At 42.0% G+C, this 19,059-nt stretch overlaps 1 protein-coding gene across 1 annotated transcript; it reads right to left on the minus strand.

Moving 5' to 3' along the window:
• Positions 1-1,959: 1,959 nt before the first annotated feature.
• CCNA1 (cyclin A1) lies at positions 1,960-8,285 on the minus strand. The gene is made up of 9 exons (XM_061457495.1): positions 8,101-8,285; positions 7,823-7,978; positions 6,465-6,708; positions 6,125-6,246; positions 5,189-5,412; positions 4,363-4,567; positions 3,357-3,470; positions 2,558-2,691; positions 1,960-2,217 (listed from the first exon to the last, which is right to left on the minus strand). Exons 1-9 carry the CDS (start codon positions 8,263-8,265, stop codon positions 2,166-2,168), a joined length of 1,416 nt encoding a protein of 471 aa, XP_061313479.1. The 5' UTR covers positions 8,266-8,285; the 3' UTR covers positions 1,960-2,165.
• Between the last annotated feature and the right edge of the window lie 10,774 nt (positions 8,286-19,059).

Raw genomic sequence — 19,059 nt, forward strand, 5'->3', positions numbered from 1 at the left:
CAGCATTCAAACTGCAGCATTATTCAATTCTTCACCTTAACTAGTTTTTTTTTTTTTCATTTTCCCTTTTTAGCCTTTAATCTAAAAAAAAGATTTAAGTCACTAGCTCAGTTGCAAAATAATGACAAAACAAGAAAGCAGATGAAGCAGTCATCTTCAGATACTGTAGTTGAAAAAAACTAGTATCAGGAAAGTTTGCATGTCAGAAAATAAAAGCTTCAGGGAAGTTAAAGGCAACTATTATCCGTTTTGCAGCTAGGTAGACTAAAAAAAAGTACAACAGAAGTTTGGCCTCTAGGAAGACATCACATGGTAAAACATTTAGTAAATTCAGACCTGGACACCTCCTACTCCATTAGATGCACCAAATCTCTTGGCACAAGAACAGACACAACTCTGGTCATAGACTGTTCATAAGACCAAAACTCATCTCTTCCCCATTATTACTGTGATGCAATTCAAACTGCTCTAACACTAGGAGAACAGTTATGTATGTGAGATAGATTACTGCTTCCCAAATACTCAACACTACAGAAATTGCAGATCAGTAAGCACTATTACTTCAGTAGAGTAAGGCCTATTAACATGGCATTTCAGGAAACCTTATGTTCAGCCTGAAACACCACAAATGAGCTGGTACATCTGGGGTATCTGATCATACATCATTACATTAAAACCCAAAACAAATTCATTTACTGGACTATGAAGTGTCTGAAGCAAGAGATCAAGACGGGCAAAGGCTAGACTGAAACTGAATGCTTCCTTCCCTTAAAGGATATTTATTTTGAGACAGGTTAATCAGTCATTAGCATTACTCCATTCTGGAGAAATACAAGGGTATGCATTACTAAGAGGATTCACCATCTGCAACAGGAAGCAGGCAGGAGGAAGTAAAAACTTGCACATAGAAGGAAGTGAAACCTCTGAAGCTAAGAAAAGCCTTATGGCACACACTGGTATAACCAGGTTTTAAAATTAAAGTGACAGGCTTCTTAGCTGGTACTTAACTAAGTCTGGTGAACTGCATATTATGTCAAGTGTTAAGCATATTTTTGCTTGGAAGCACATGTCCCATACAGATAACTCCCTTAGGAAGCAGTAAACACTGAAGGTTTTAAACTCTTACAGTAAGAGAATGCCTCAGACTTACCTTGCCATTTAGATGAGTTCTCTACTTTTTGACCAACCTAACAACTTTGGACAGGGGTTGTATTTAAGAGTACTCAAGGTAGATTTTCATTTGTTTTTTAAAAACACTAGGTCATGAGCAACTGGGGGCACAAGACAAGCATAGCAGCTCAGGATAAGATAGTAGGAAGGAGGGGGAGTGATAGGACAGGACTAAGAGTGAGGTTTCTCTACACGGCAGAGCAGACATGTTGAGCAGTGCTGTAGTGGCTGGAAAGGTCATCTCAGACAGCTATGCCTTAAGACTACTCAGTATCACAAGTATGACACAACAGCCATCTAGGTCAACTCCACTGCTCTAGTACCTCACAGCTTTCAGCACTCTTCTCTACTGCAGTTTGTTCACCAGTGTTTGAAGGTTTCCTAAGGCTCTGCCAGACACAATATCCCCTTCCTCCAGCTCTCTGCAGAACAATCCTCCTATTCACCTCCATGAATGGAAGCTTGTCTCTTAGTCAACATTGGTGTCTCCTACACATAAATTCAGTATTCACAGACAGTGTGCATCTGGAGGCTTTTGCTGTGATAGGGTAAACAAGCTGCAGAAAACAGGTTCTGTTCACAACCACATGAGCTTGTCTCAGAAGAGAAATAATCAGAAGATAGTGCATCAAGTCACTTGTGTCTATGCGGATGTCAGGTTGTTTTAGTTTGGTTTCAGCCACACAATCCACTCCAGCTACTGTAAAAGCCCTTTTGTGTAGAAAGCCATAACCCTTTCCACTCACTGTCATTGCAGATATTAACTGGAGCCAGAAAGACTGACAGAAGAACAGTGTAATAAGATATTTATTAAAAGTGCTGTCAGTTTATTAAGAGCTACAGTCTAATACTCCCTTTTTAAAGGGGTATCCAATTTAAAAATGCTAGCTAAAAACCATTCTGATCATTATGGTTAGATACACAACCTGCAATGCTCTATAAAATGTTACGGGACTGACTGGGACAAAGTAACCTTCAAGTCCAGAATCCAGTCTCTATTGCAGAGGAAGAACTGCTGGGGGCTCCAGAAGAGACACCTGCAGGTACCTGGAATAGAAATGCAATCACTAAAGATAGTAGTTTAGCTGACAAATTTAATGATACCATTTTACACTGGAGTGGAAATTGACATTGGGGAAGGAAAGAATCATCCTGCAACATTGCAGAACTGTTATTCACTACATGTGTATACTTATGTATGAACAACTCTCCTGATACAAAAGTTTTCCCCTAAAGAGGCCATGACAGAGGCTTCTGTTTCAGGAATAAAAGTGGACCACTGTGAGAAGTAAGTCAGCTATAGAAGCTGTAGCCTAAGCTGTTAAACCAGAGTTATCCTGTGCTTATAGCCTCCAAGTTACAAAACATTGTCTTCCTGGTTACTCACTTTGAGTGCTTATACTTCTCCTTAATTGCTTGCAGTTGGCAATGGGGAGCATCAAGGCATGCTTTATGCAGATCAGTCAGGCAAGGCACTATATCACTTAATGAATACCCAGTGAATGCAGCAAGTGTTTCTGGCTGGCCAGAAGAGAAAAAACAGTGTTATTCTAGTGTAGCTATCATGCATCTAAGAGACACATTTTCTACAAAAGCATAAACCATTTTCACTACATCAGTGCTCACACTAGTGTGTTTTTTTTTTTTAGGCTTGAAAAGAATTCAAGTGTATTCTGCCATCAGTTTCACTCTAGGTCTTTCTTGGTGCCAGATCTGACCAGAAGTTCCTTCTGCTCTAAGCATGTGGAATCCATTACATCATTTTGGGGTCCTGTCCTCTTCCAAAGCTGTTACTCAGCTGAGAGAGCTATCAAGGCCTGCAGTAAAGCTGCCACTCCATATAATCACTCCATTGGACACATTAAGGCTTCCCCTCCCTCCTAGGAAGCCCCTGAATGGTATCTGGGGGAGAAGTTTTGGAGGTTAAAGACTAACAAGGTCTTACATAAAGACTCAGTGAAACTGAGCAAGACAGCAAGGTCTACTTATTTCAGAAACAAGACAGGATATTTCAGGTTGGTTTAATATTAACTTATCAGGTTATTTCCATTAGATCAGGAAAAGCTACTCATCCTAGGATTTCAGCCTTCATAACATACATTGAAGCTACTACTTTTGCTTTTCAGCCTAATTCTAGTAACATAAAATGCTTGAGCTACTTATTAACATGCAGTTGTTATTCTTACCCAGAAAGACCTGTTCATCGTATAGTTCGCTAGACAGTAGGCTGCTGCAGCAGTTTGCGAAGGAAGGTACTTCAGAAATGGATCAGCTTCAAGCAGACTCAGCTCTGCAAGATACTGAACAAAAAACCCACAAGTTTTTCAAACAGCATGAGCCTAGCTGGTGCAATCAGTTCAATACAGCAAGCACTGAAAATTGTCAGTGGTCTCAGTTTCATGTAAAAAACATGAGCTGCACATCAGATGGGTAGAAATAGCATCCTAGTCCTGTCAATCTTACAGAAGACCCTTTAGCATATTTCAGTGGAAATAGACTACAGTTTGTTAAAGCCTAAACAATCTACACTAATACGAGGTTCTGTTTCCATCAACAGCTCTGATGTAATTCTACAGATAGATACTTAGAAAATTTATGTTCTCATCCTTCAGGGCTCTTGTTTATACAGGTTGATCTCACTTGGAGATCAGGGATAAACAGACAACTCTAAGAAACGGAACGTGAGCTCTCCTGAAGTAAAGCCATTGTATAATCCTATAAACCTTGCAGATAAGCAGCAGGTCAGATACACGCCATAAGCTTGGGTTAACCAGTTTCTGAGCAGGATTGCCTATGCAGCTATACAGGTATATACTGTGTCGTTGTGTAGCAATACACAGTACCACCATGTCCATGCCATGCAGGCACTCTTCAAAAAAACCACCAGATTTCCACTACCCAGCTGCTTGGTCAATGCATTATCCTTTACCAGACAGACAGAAATCTTCAATTAGGCTTATGAGACATTTATCAAGCAATCACACAAGCCTTCTACTGAAGACACTAGGCTGCAAAACATTCAGTTTTAGGCCTGCACAGTCCGAGGTAAGACTTGGCATGAGAAAAAGCATATCTTCTCACAGAGCATAATACAGTAGCAGAACCTGTATTTAACAAAGGTATCTGAGCAGACAAGTGGTTCTGCTTTTCAGATCACTTCTCTCACTGCCCTAAAAGGAGAATAACTCATACCCTTGCAAAGTTCTCTGTCTTCATACAGACTTCATGCCTCTGAATATACTGAAGGAGGAACTGGTTGATGGTTGGGGCTGTTAGGTCAAAAGTCAACACTTTGAGAAGCAGGTGTTCCATTCTTAGCAGCTGCCTCTTTGTGTAGGTATCATCTGTTATATACACAAATTCATCCACTTCTGGTGGGTAGATCTCTTCATACTTCCTGTAGGAGGAATATAGAAGACATTTGCCAGCTTGAAAGTTATGGTAAGAGAAAGCTTTCTGCTCAATCCATATCAGGATGGGCACATGACACCACTAAAATTTGTGTGGAACTCTTATTTTAGTCCTTCTTCCAGCCTAGTTCAATTTAATTTCAAGTTTGGGCAAAGATGTTTAGAGCAACTCTAACTCGCCAGTCTAGATAGAAACACACTACATTGTTAGTTCTTTACTAATAGCAAGACCTCAGAGTGCACCTCAGTAACACTGAGCTCTAGACAAATCTTCATGTGCTCCTAGGCTATGTTGGGTAACCTGTCTACTTAAAGCAGTTGAAGTCTAATTGCAGATTGCAGCTGTGAACCTACTTTAGCCTTTCAGACTAGCAGCCTAACATAATAGTGGTTTTGCTACTGCTGCTATGCTTACAAATTTTCCCCACTACAGTTCCTCACATCATAAACATTAAATGTTTAATTTTGCTAGCATCAAAGTCCGCAAACTTGCTAATCTTGAGATATCACAAGAAGCTACCTACCACTGCAAACTTTAGTCCTTCAAATTAAACTGAAGACTCATCCAAAAAATAAGTTTTAGCTCCCAGATAAGGGGATAAACTTACGCAGCCAGAAGCATTGCTGCTGTTCCTACAAGCTGCAACTTCCCTCTGAGAACAGACATACAGGAAAGAAACCTGTCCAGAAAGTTCACTGCCAAGTACAGAGTCTCTGTGCGAAGTTTATATTCTTCCCCTACTTCCACCAGCCAGTCTACCAAGATGGCACGCATTCCTGTTGTGATATCTGGTTGTTTCTTCATGTAGCAGGGCTTGGGCCTAAATCGTACCTGTTTGGAGAGAGTTGGAGAATCAGAATGCTCACCCTGAAGAGAGCTATTGATGGCTGAGCTGATTAACATTCTTCATACTTATACCAAAAGGAGCATGAGTTGTTCCACTATTAATTACTCATTATTACTAACTACAACTACAGTACTAATAGTATTAAAAACTAGTAGAATCTCTAGAAAGTAGTAGTCCTACACTGAAGAGATAGGAGCTATGGTGTTAGTAGCAGAATAGTAAAAACTTGAACTATGGAAAGCCTTTGCCATCAAGCACATATGAGCCATTCAAAGGGACCTGAGACTGAACAAATCACATTTCCCCTCCTCCACCCCCACCCTTTCTTACTGGGAGAATACCCTTTAATGCTCCAATACAGAAAGGTAGGCAGAAAAACACTATAGCAAAACAGCTGTCAGTGACATCACATCTGGCTGCTTTAGTACTTTTGCAGCATTAAACTCCCATCTGTAAGAATGAATTCTCCATCCCAAGGAGTCAAGAGATGCTCTAATGGTAGGGATTTTCAGGGACAAGAATAATCATGAAAAATATCACTTGTCTACATGCTGCCTTCAGAGACGGCTTTTACTGCTTGATTTCTCTCCTCCATAGTCCAGCCTTGGGTTATCCTGGAACAGCCATACCTCTTTGCAGTATTGTGGCCCATCACAGAGACCACAAATTCCTAGAAGCTTGTTCCAAAGCACTCACTTCAGCCTCCCGGAGGTATTCATGAATGTCTTCTGCATACTCTCCCACAGTCAGAGTTACAGGATCTACCATGTGATCCTCAGGCTGGGACTGGAAGGACGTATCGACTACCATTGGAGATCCTAACAGGTAACAGGAAGCAGCAAGACATTTGTGTAATTAGCCTCTTCACCTTCTCCTGCCATGTCTAAGATTAAGTTATTTGCCTCATCTAGACACATGCCAAGTTACCTTGAAGTGTTATTTATTTATAACAAGCTACTCGCTAAGTTACCAGCATCACAATTCAGAACTACCCTACACATGCTGTGGGTACCATCTAAGTTGTTATAGGAGTTACCTGTACTCAGATCCAGCAGCAGGTGAATACTGGAAGTCATTGCACTAGTATCCAGTTCACACAGGCTTGATTCCAGCTCTTCAGCTACTTGGCAGCTGTAGTTTTCTTTCTCTTCTGGTTCATCCTCATAGATAGCAAATGCTTGCTTTGACACAGCACTGACCATTTGCTTGGGTAATTCATCTTTTCCAGATGAAGCGACAGTGTTTTCAGAGCCAGAGAAGCGTCTGATAACAGTAACATCCTGAAACAGAGCACATAGGCTGTGGGAGGGCAACTCAGGAAGAAAACAACAGTAAGTATCATTTGTTTTAGCAGAGAAAAATCACTCTCCTTGCCTAACAGACACCAATAATAAAACCCCACTGGAAAAAAACACCAGGTACAGCTAGTGCCTCAGCTTGCTGCAGTCTTGATGCAACAAAGTCCTTACCAAAAGAGCGAGGTGTAGTGAAAATCAGGACCCAAGAGAGCAGCCTCATCCCCAGTGTCCACCATCAAGGGGAGAGAGGAGAAGGTGGTGCTCAGTTCCTGAGGGGCTGGCAAGTGCAGTACCTGCTCCACATTCAGCTCTGGCAAACAGCAGCTGCTTTCCAGTGCAGCAGGTTAAAGTAACAACAGAAGTGCTCAGGCACTGTCACAGATTTATGAAGGACTTCACCTGCAAGGCAGCATCTAATGCTGACTTACAAATCCAAGTTTGAACTTTTGAGCTCAAACATTACAACCTCTTGGACTACAGTGTGTGACCAGGCTGCAATCCTTTACATCATCTGCTATCAGTAAGCCACCAAGTGAGTTAGGGGCTTTGCACAGTCACAACCATGAAGAGCTTGTGTACATATAACAGTAGTTATTTTAGGTCCTGTAAATCATCACTGTAACCCTTTTCCTGCCACACCAGCAGACCCCAGGAGGGCTGCAGGAATAGAAATGCAGGCAGACACTCTGTTGTGAGATCTAGCTTCTTGAAGACTCTGGCAGGTTGAAGGGAGCATGGCCAGCTTCAAGGCAAGGGGACCTCTGGGTAAGCACCAGTGAATGTACTTTTCCTAAACTATGCCCTGCACTTTAGAGGGTATGCGCCCACATAAAGCCCCACCACGTCTCCTTTCCCTCCAGGGTGGATTACTTGTTCGAAGTATTTCTACGGGGAAGCAGCTGGAGATTAGGATCGAACAGTTACTAGCGGGTTTCTCGGCAACTCACGCTCATTAGCTGGAGCCGGACGCAGCTCCTTACCCCGCCGCCTCGGGCGTTTACCTACAGCCTCGAGAGAAAGCGCGGACACCGCTCATGCCCGCCGCAGGGGAGCTGCCCCCGGCCCGCGAAGCGCCCGGCGGGGCTGCGAGGCTCACCTGGGCGCTGGGCCGCTGCTGCCCGTTCTCCGCCAGCACCCCCAGCACGGCCCGCCCGCAGCTGCGGGGGGCAGCGGGGCAGGGCTCCCGCCGCCCCGCCCGGCTCTTCTCCCCGGTGCGGCGCATCGCCCAGAAGTCGGTACCTTTCGGAGGCAACTACAACCAAAAAACAACCACGCACCAAAATAAAGCTGCAATAAAATAAACCCCCTCGGGTAGCCCCTCCCGCTCCGCAGGATGGCGGGTGGGCACGCTCGCCCCCCTCGCCACTAGCGCACCGAGAACGCTGCACCTCCGAGAACGCAGAGAGGAAGCAACCAGCACGCCAGGTACCCGCCCGCCGCCCCTATATAGGCGGCGGCCGATGGAGGCGGTGGCGGCGGCTGTTGGTCGCAACCCCCGGCGCCGCCGCCCTGACAACACAAGCGGCGGCGGGTCGTCATGGAGACCCCGGCGGGGGCCACCCCCCGCGGGCCCGGCCGCGCTGCCCCGCGCACAGCACCACCCGCCCCGCGCAGCGCCCGCCGGGTGGCGGGTACGAGTGGTGGGGCCGAGAGCGGAGACCACGCCGTCGCCCTCTCCCGCGCTGCCCGTCCCAGACATCCAAAACGTGGGGAGAGGGCGCGCAGGGAGAGCTGCGGAGTGATGCGCACAGCTGCGGCACAAGGGTTTGACTGCGCTCCTCGGTAAAGTTAAAACCACGGAATTCTAGTCGATTTAAGCGTGGGTTTGACTGCTGTAGCACCTTGTAAATCTTAAGCTAGGGGACAGATGCAGAGCTGGTTGCACGGCTGCATAAGAGAGCGGCTCTCAGCTGTGAGCGGTGGAAATACAGAGCCCTGTAATAGGATTTAAGAAGCGGTTTATCCTGTGCCATCAAAGATTTTCACCAGTGGTGTGGATAATGACACAGAGAGCACACTTACTAAATTTTGGGGTAACACCACCAGTGGTGCTGGGAAGGGCTGTGACTGTGCTGAGAAGCAAGATTAGGTTTCTGAAATTAACTTGACAAACTGGAAGAGTGTTCTGGAAAAGTGGGATGCACCCAAGGCACGAGGGCAAGCTCAGACAGAATCAACAGCTGCAGCACTGCAGGGTGGGGAACGGCCAAGTAGATTGCAGGTCTGTGAAAAAAAAATCCAGAAGGTTATCATGAACCTCAGACCGAGTGTAAGTTGCCATGCTCATGGCTGTTCCTGCACGGACAAACCGTAATATAGCCTGTGTGGCACACAAGCCCTCTGAAAGTCCATAGAGAAGGCAAAGGAGCAAGCAGAGTAACAGCTTAAACCTCAGCATGAGATGTAGGTGAGGTATTAGCATTATAATGCCCCAGAAGAGACAGCATAGGAAATTGGGGGATTTCCCTCCTTTGCAGTTCTGTAAGAGCACATTAAAGAAACTGCTGTTAAAAACGTCTGTGCCTTGGCGGCTGTGGTACTTCTCAAGATGCAATCCAAAGTGACTGAATGTAAAAGCTATCATCCAAAAACTGGATACATCAAGCAAGGTCTTATGCTGTAATTAGGTGTAACACATAGCTCACAGTCATACAAAGATCATGTGTCGCTCCTACCCAAATATATAGATGGAGATTATTTACTAAACTCATTTTCAGTCAGTGAATATCCTTCATCTCCAAACACTCATCACATCCATATACCATTTAGACATAACTGAAGAAACTGAGCTACCCAGCAGATGACTTATTAATATTTTTATGTATGAGCAGCATACGGATATCCTCAGTAGTCATATAGTACATTAATGTAACTGAAACGCCTCTCAGATAGCTTTTAACGAGGTTATCTAAGCTCCATTTTCCCAGGAACTCTTTGAAACAGCCCAATATGGATTAGTACCTGAGGGAGGCCAGTGAGCTTTTCCAGCCACTACTTAATTGTAGCAGCAGATCAAATAAAGCTTTGGGCCATTAATCATTTGCTTCTGCACTTCCCTGTGTGTGCTTGAGAGGAGACTGAAGCCTTCCTGAGAGGGTTTCTTAGGGTGTCTTGCAGTAATTACTGTCTTATGATTTCTATGAAGGAAGAGAATTCAGAGCAACTCCTGACTTTGCAAAGGATGCTTCCTTTGCGGCTCTGCAAAGGATGGCATGAAAGGACTGGTTTGGACTCATCTCTGTCTCGTGAATCTTTCCTATCTCCTTAGCTCTTTCTCCTTTTTGCAGATTTTTGTTTTGAATGTTGAAATTTCCAGATTTAGTGCCTTTTTCAATTAAAGGGATTTCCCTTCTTCTATGCTGTGGGACCAGGCATAGGCTGCTACTTTCCTCTCTGAGGACAGTCCCAGCTTTTACACAGTGAGTTCTTCACACACTTCAGCTCATGATCTGGGGCATGGAGAGTGACTGTCCTGGCCTCCAGTTCTTCCCCAGTGTCTAGCCTCCCAGAAGTGCCACAGAAGGCTTCTTCAGAGACTGGGGAGCTGGATTTTATTTTTAAATATCCCAACAGAAATATTTGACAATTATATTTTACACTATCAACCTTTTTGCAAGTTTTGCTTACAAGAGAGAGAAGTGTTGTCTGTGCAGATGCAGATGCTTGGTACTGTGCCTGGGAGCAGGAGGAGAGATGAAGCATCATGTCACTGTTGTAAGGAGCATCCTTTATCTCTGTAGTTTGAAACTGTAACCTTAAATCTTAAACTAACAATACTGTGTGTGCCTTTAACATAGCAGGCTAGGCCAAACTGTTCTAACTTACTAACATGTAGAAGGAAAGGAATGCCCAGCTGATGGGCAAAGGAACATTATGGGACTGATAACAACTAAGGAGATAGTAAATAACACCTTCAAGGTAGCAGAATGGCACCCAGCATGGAGCAAGACTGGAACAGAACAGAAGCAAGGACATACCAACTGCTAACTCAGCACTAGGACCTTGCAAGCATGCACAAGCACTGAGGTCATTCAGTAAACACAGTGAGTAAGACTGAGGAAGACAACCACCAAAGACCCCCATTCAGCAAGAAAGCACATGTGTAATTAGGATGCAAATATTATAATTAGCTCCTGGGAAAAGCTATGAGTATTTATGACTATGCTAAATATACAGCCGCTGTCAGCAAGTATTGGGTGCGCTCACCTTTGCGAAACGATTCGCATGTGCGCTTAGTGCTGCAATAAAGAATGCCTGCTTTCTAAATCTCCAAATTGAGTCTTAGAGAGTTTCTTTGACAGACTTTTATAGTAACAAAACCACGATTCACTCCTACTCTACCTATAAGCACACATGGAGCAAAACTGCCTTTTGAAAGTAAATCATAGCATATTTTCACCCAAGGTATTTTTCTGCATATTTCTTCCTCTCATCAGCTTGAGAAGGACACAGCTGCTTCAGAAGCTCCCAGCAGCTCTCTCTATGCACAAATCAGACTACTGTGAACTGTCCCCTTCTCTCTTCACCCTTTGAAGTGTTTTTTGGTTCCTGGGTTTATTCCCTAGGTTTTCAGCTTGGCCTAAACACCTGTTTGGCCTGCAGCCTGGGGGTAGCATCTTCATGGGTAATAAATCACCCATTGTTTGTGTAAGCATAAGATGAGAAGCAGTTAATGCAAGACTGTTGCAACTTTTCAGCCTTGTGTCTCTAAGTCTTATGTTGAATTACAACACAATGTTCATATAGGAAAATCCATTCGGGCAGGTTAGATGCGAGTTCTTATGACATTGGCCAGGTCGCATTCAACATTTGGCAAGTTTTCTCAGACCCATGTACTGAGCAATCACACAGAAAGTTCACATGTGCCACAGACTTCTCTTAGGTCAGCTAACTGCAGAGCAATCTGGAAGTCCAATGTATAGCAAATTTAATGCACAGCTGCATAAAACCCTGTAAAATGTGTTGCGGGAGCAGTCTTTGAGTTCAGAAAGTTTCTAAAAAAGGTTTATGAAATCTCCATGACAGCAAGAGCTCTGCCTGGACTCACTGACCTGCAAGGTCCCATCAGGACCTTGTTGTATGGTCTTACAGTGACAAAGCAGTGAAGAACATGACCTCTCTTCTTTCATATGGCTATAATTCCTGGAGTTGTGAATAGTCTCCTGTCTGCAGTGTGCTCTGATTATCATAACAGTAAATTGATCTCCTATTATTTAGGAATACATAGATTTTATCTTGAGTTTCAGTATTTTTCTGAACTACCAAAATCAGAAAAATAGCCAACAATTAAAACATGCGTCCAGGGATCAGAAGTTGGACACAGCCTTGGTTGAGCTACCAACTCCACCACATTAGCTAGATGACTTTCTTAATCTGCGCTGGACAATTAGCACAGGCCCAAAACACCACTCAGGTCCAAGCTTACCTAGTATTCCTCTGTATGAAACCCCACAGTGAACAGTGAGTTTGGACAACTCTGTATAGCCCAATGAGAGAAAGCTGTTTGTACCCAGAAACCTAAGAGATCAGGACTGTATCTTGCTGAAAGCACAGGCAGTCACAGACATAGTCTGTTTTGCTTGGCTTATGATAGTGCATTAAAAAGGGCCAAAAAATGTGTACTACTATGTAGTTCAGTCATCTATACTGTACAATTGTTAGTATAGCTCTGACATGGTCCTTGATGCAGTTGAGGCTCATGGCAGATTGTGCTTTTCAACTGTTCAGGAGCATAATCCAAAGGCTGGCATGGCCAGGGACCAGTCCCCATTGGCAGGAGGCATGTAGACTCCTTGCTTTGACAGACAAGAGAACCTAATACTCTAAGCTTTTCTAAGCCTTCCTAAACATAGGAGAAGTGGTCTGAGCTGAAGAGCTGTGCTTGTTCATCACCATCCAGAAACTCAAAAAGAGGCCATAACTGAAAGAGGTTGTAAATAATGAGAAAACAAACCTGAGTAGTCACAGGCTGGTGCTGTGCTGCACTGTGCTGCACCTACAGCTTGTGCTTCAGGCCTGTACTGGGCTGTACAGGATTCTTGGCTCCAGTATAAACCCAGCTGGGTGTTAGTAACAGTGGAGCCCGCGGGCAGCTCCCCCTTGGTGCTGTTGATTGCACCACCTGCGTGGCCTTGTCTTTATCTTAAAGTGGAGCAGCAAGTTTTCATGTGAACATACAGCAGAAATGACAAATACAATGTGTTTTGTGTGAGAAAATTCTGTAAGAGGTCTCAAAAGAAAATGTCAGTGAAGCTTTCCATAGGTGGGATCTGTACCACATGCCCTGAGCAGAGGTTTGTCTGGCACTGCACAGCACGGGGTTCCCAGCACCTGAAGGGACATGAGATTATCTGTATTCTTTCTCTTTCTTGTGTTAGCTCCAGAAAATGGTATTTTAAGCAATAGCTTATGGAGTCTGAGTGCCTTTCTTACTGGAATCATAGTGTACGCTAGCCCTAGTGCCTTGCATTATAGGGTATCACCAAAATAGTCTGAAGCTGACCCCAAAGATGTTCCTGTATCAAGTGGTGTGACAGGTGACAAATACAGCTCCAAACATTTACAGCATTGGGGTTGCTTCTCCACAGCAGTCTAGGGCTGCTCCTGCTAGCTTTGTGACTATGTAGGTTGCCCATAACCACTGTAGTTACTCCCATTTCACCCAGAAGCACAAGAAAATTAGCTTTTTCAGTATCAAAGCAGTCATAGAATGTAAACTACCCTTTAGTGCTGCATGTGAAGGGAAGCTATCAAGCTTAAAATCAAACATTTCTGCTGTGCTTACTTTATTCCCTTCTCTGTATCACAGAGCAGCTGATAGCATACTTGAACACTGTGCATGTTTTAATGAATGTCCTTCACAGAACATTAATTCTCAACTATGCTTTTCACTTCAGAACAAGGCAGGAAAACACCCATAACTTTGACAGAACCTTGAAACAGCTCTGCATAATCCAGAAAGAGCTGTTTCTGCACTGTTCAAGTCACCCTTAAACTGTCTAGCTCCACTGCAAGGGCCTTCTACCAGGTCTTGCTGAAGTTCATGCTAAAATGCCCTTACTGTATAGTAGATCTTTTCTTAATCAGGCCCCTAATTTATGATCCCTATATTCACAGCATCTGCTGCTCAGCTGCTTTTGACAGCTGCTGTTCATTTCTACACAGAAGCTGATGGCTGAAATGTTTCAAAAGAAATTAATGTTTTGACTTGATAATCCTAGGGAAGCTAACTCTTGGGCTCTGTTTTGCAGGTTACAAATCATAGACAAATTCCCGTAGTGCAGCATCGGGACATTAAAAGAAAAGTTATTATTTGTTGCTATCAGTTCTGCTGTGTTAATAATTCAAATGGAGTGGCTTGTATACATTTGAACAAGATACTTTCTTACGCATGACTAATTGAGATCAACTAACTATAACAAAAATGGAAGCAAAATTTATAGCAGCAGTAATCTTGGAAAATAGTTTATCTTTGTTTCTCTGAAAAGTAGGTGCAATGATCAACATCTATAGTGTTGTGAGGGAAAACGCTATTCATGAAGGCTTCAGCTCGGCAGAGGTCTGAAGTGCTATATAATAAATGTTCACAGGGTGGTGATTCTTTGGTATTTTTCATATGCTAAAATTCATATCATAAAACTTTGCTACAGCTAAAGTAAAGGATGTGAGCAGACTGGGATGTGGTAACTATAACTGTCTGAAGCCATTTTGATTTTTTTTTTTTTTTAATAGAATGGCATTTTGATACGGGATTTCCTTCTTGACCTAAAATAGGAAGAAATCTTTCAGATCTTATCTTTCAGTAATTTGACTTTTTGAGATTACAAGCATTTACTTCAAATTAAATTGAAAATCTCTGGTAAAGGCATAAGCAATCTCTGAAGAAAAACAATGCATGTTTTGTTTTTGGAGGAAATGATCAGAATTACAACTATTTATCAGAATGCAGCATGACAAGCAACTTTGTTTATCAGTTAGCTCTGCATAAAAATCTGGCATTGCTGGAGCCTGGCAATGTTTTTAACTAAACTGGAAAAGAGGCTGTCTTCTGAATTCTGTGCCTTACATAGTAAGCACATGACTTTGTTCCACCATGCATGGATGAAGGGAATGGTACGTGCTTAGAGCCACTGACCAGTTGTTTTGTCTTCATGGTGCTCTTTCCCCTTCTACATACAGAAGTCAGTAACAAGATTTGTCAAAACTGTTGATGAGTTCCTCAGATATCAAGCCATTAGTGTGGCTTTCATAACCTGTGAAGCAAACAGGTTGTACTGATCATCCCTGGAGCACTGCAACCTCACTGTTTTCAAACTAAATAAAAATACAAATACTTGCCTGCTTGCAACAATGCATAATTCATCACAAACTGTTAAACAGATTAACCTTATGGCCAGGAAAGTGTACTGAAAGAAGAAATAGAAGTAGCCAAACTCTTCCATTCCATGGAGAGTTCCCCTGCCTTTTTTCTTTGGTTTATGTGTTTTAATTGGAATACTGTGTGGTTTCTCCACAATGTAATTTTAGTTGGCCCTTGATTATCTGAGTAAATTAGTTAATGATATTTCTCATTGCAATTACACTTTCCCATTGCAATTATCTGAATTTTGGTGTATCAAGTTGTCTATAATGAATCTGTGCTCATAATTACAGCATATTGCTAATAAATGTTTGTACTAGATGTATGGTACAACACTGCTTATGTACATACACAGAAGTTACTGTAGTTGAGCTCATACATTCTTATTGCTTACTGCATGCTTTGCTAGTGATAAATTATAGCCATTTTTCCTTACTGCAGCCAAGAAGAGAGATTAAAACTCTAGATACCAATCTGATCTCACAGGTCACAGCTTGTCTGTGTAACCCGTTTTATGTTATAACTGATAGCAGTAACAGGTCTTTCATCAACCATGTTTATTTATGTCTGTGATTCACAGTGATGATGACTTATAGAGCACCTGTAATTACAAGTGTATACCTCTCATGGAAATGCAGTGCATAGCCAGAAAAAATGACTTTGTGGGAGGGAGAGATATTAGAAGTCCAGCGTGAATAAAAGAAATCCTAACAGCATGAATAAAGAAATCCAAACAATAGGATAATGCAGTTACTAAATGGAGAGTAAATCTGTATGTCTGCAGTAGAGATGGGTAATTAGGAGGGGAAAATAGAGGACTGGAAAATTCACCACATCTATTTTACATTGTTTAAAAATTAAAAAGCTCAGTTCATGTAGTAATCTGTGATGTCTGGCTTACTAACATTCATCTTGGAAAGCTGAGAAACCCTGAGATTATAGAATTTGAATTTCCATATTCATTGTGGTAGAGAATAAGGACTCCATCGTGTAGAAAACAGAATTATGATTTTAATATGGAAAACCAATGACTGCTTTTAAAAAAGATGTTGAAAATGTAGCAAGGGATGCAAGCCAGAATAAATAAATACTACTAATAAAAAAATCTGGATGTTTTTATTAAAAAAAAAAAGGCCTCACAGGAAGAAATTTAAATATCAGAAGACTGAAAGATAACAGGATTGCATCAGGACTCCCATGGGAAGAAGGTACCAAGCTTGAAAAGCCCATTTATTCTAGTAGACACTGAGATAATACAATTCAATGACAGGTACCTGAAAACAGTCAGCGTTCAATTAGACATAAAGCTAATGTTTGTAACAATGAGATTGATTACCCATTACATCAAACCTCCAGGGGGAAACGGGATGTCTTTCAGTGTTTTCAGTATGCCTTTACTTGAGATATACATTATCTAAAAAGTATACATGCTACTGGACGATGTACTGGAATAACAGGGGAAAAGCTTTATGGCATGCTAATAGAAAGCTCAATGAGATGATCTAACAGACTTTTTGACCTCCAAGATCAAAACAACTCTTATCTGAAAATGAGTTCCTGTAGAGCTGTATTTGAGCTATAGCATCAGCGACTAGATGACCCCATACGCTTTCACTTGCATCTTTATATTTACCTAATTCCCTAAACTGGAAGCAGCTCGTTCCTCAGAAAACACAGTAAAAGAGCTGCAAACTTCTTCCTCCCTTTTTAGCCTGGATAGTCAAGAGATTGGTGTCATGTTCTTCTGTCCTCCAGATGCTGCTTTCTCCCTGTTTTCATCATTTCCTACTTTCCACCCCAGAAGCCAACTGTGTCCTATTCTCATGTAGTTAATAATCATCCAGGTGAATGAACTGTAGCCATTTTAGAAGAGTCCCTATCTGTAAAACAGCCCAGGCCTGAGTATTCATTTGTTAGCCAAAAAAAAATATTTCTGTTTAGCTTACAGACTACCACTGTGGTACTGATAAGATAGTGAGAAATAAATGCCTTTCTCAAAATAGAATATACTATCAGAGACAGCACAGACAGAACTGTTTCATTTCCTGAATTTAGATTTATTTTTAATGTCTAGCATATATATTGAGACTTTCTTTTATCTTTTATACTTGCTTAGTAGCAAGAGAGTAGAGAGCTTTTATCTTTTCACCAGCTTTTCCAAGTTTCAGATTTTACTTTCAGACAGCAATGCCTGATATCCCATAAGACCACTAAGAATTTTACTGGTGGTCCTTTTCCAGCATGTAGGTGTGCACTGCCGACAGCTTTACTGCATTGATCTCAGCACTGATTCTTGCATTTCTCTCAGCACTAGGTTCATGGAGACATGGGATCCCACTGTTTTAGGGCAAATAAGGAAGCCTTTGGTGCCAGATATGCCAAAACAGGACATAAATGTCACTGTTTTCCCCTTCTCCTGTAATTACTATTTTCTTGTTGTCCATTTAATCTCAGTATCCCTTTTGGAACATGGTAATGATATTTCTGCCTGCAAATGATGACTCAGTGTCTCTCATGTCAGATCAGTTGCAGCAGGCAGGGCCAGCTCTTCTGTGCAGCAGTCCTGCTTAAGAACCATACAGCCGTTGCCCTTCTCTCAGATCCCTTCCCAGCACGCATTGCCAGTGTGGTTATTTGGCAATCCCACAATGAGCTCTTTCACCAGAGACAATCTGGACTCAGTCCTGGATGCCTCTAAGCATATTTACTGTGTGCAAACAGCTCTCTTTTGGGGAAACTGAAGCTGGAAATGCCCAGAAAGACTTCCCTGCTGTGTGCTTGTGAAACAGCGATGTACTGAAGTCTTGGAAAGGTTAATTAGCATCTAAGTAACCAGCTGGTTACCTCTACACCTGATTCTTCTCTCATATTTAGTGGCATGACACAAGAAGTTCTCATTTGACTTTAGGAGACTTTCCGCTCTGGTTTATGTACATATAACATCTGGGGGATCAGGTCCTCCTCCTTTTATGGGATGTTATTTTTTAGTTGCTGCTTAAGAAACAGATTAGTATAACACTCAGAATCTGGAGAAACCGAGAGAGTTGAAACAGAACTCTTAATTTGCTAGAAATTATTATAGTTTTAACTGCCCTTCTTGCCTGAAGACACAGTTTAGCTTCCTATAAATGGGATTTTCACATAAATAATATTAAAAACCTTTTAAAACTCGAGAATGTAGTTTCAAGTATTTTTAATGTTGATTTATTTAATAAAATACCTATTATAGTATGTAATATGCAGCACCACAAACAAACATACTGTATATGCATAGAGAAAATACACTTGCTATTTTAATTTTATTCTAGAATCATGAAGATAAATCACTACTTTGTGGCTGATGGAATGCCTTCTCTGATTCCCTATGCACTGAAAAGAAACAACCTAAGATATTAATCTTACAAAAATATCTAAGCTGTTTCAATCAGTAAAATGTATAAACTGTTTTTACTGATTCTAAGAATTAAATATTCCATCTATGCTGCAGCATTACCATGAAGACGTTAAACAGACTTGGACCCAGTATCGACGCCTGGGGTACACTGGTAGTGACCTGCCTCCATCTGGACTTTGTGGCACTGACTACAGTCCTTTCAGTCTGGTATTTCAACCAGTTTTCAATCCACCTCCCTGTTACTTTTTCTAATCCATACTTTGAATGTGATAGAGTTGCCATTCCTTGTATCTCCACAATAGATGCTGAAAGCTGCATTAATATAGCATATGATATCACCCTCTCCCATGCTCAAGTTTTTATATACATCTTGTGATTTCTGTCCCAAGGCATTGTAATTCTATTCTCTTGAAGGCAAATTTGAAATTTATGTTCTCTTGCAAGAGAAGGGCATATATCATTTTAAACTGAGGCCTAAAGACTGAAAAGATGAGTCAATCTCAAGAGGTGCCCTTCTCTGGTTATACAGAAACTATCTCAACAAGTTATGTGAGATAAACACATTCTCTTGCAATTATTT

The sequence above is a fragment of the Pezoporus flaviventris genome, unplaced genomic scaffold, assembly GCF_033815535.1.
Source record: "Pezoporus flaviventris isolate CSIRO_AGI_PZ_B2104156 unplaced genomic scaffold, CSIRO_AGI_Pfla_v1 ptg000025l, whole genome shotgun sequence".
Taxonomy (NCBI): Eukaryota; Metazoa; Chordata; class Aves; order Psittaciformes; family Psittacidae; genus Pezoporus; species Pezoporus flaviventris.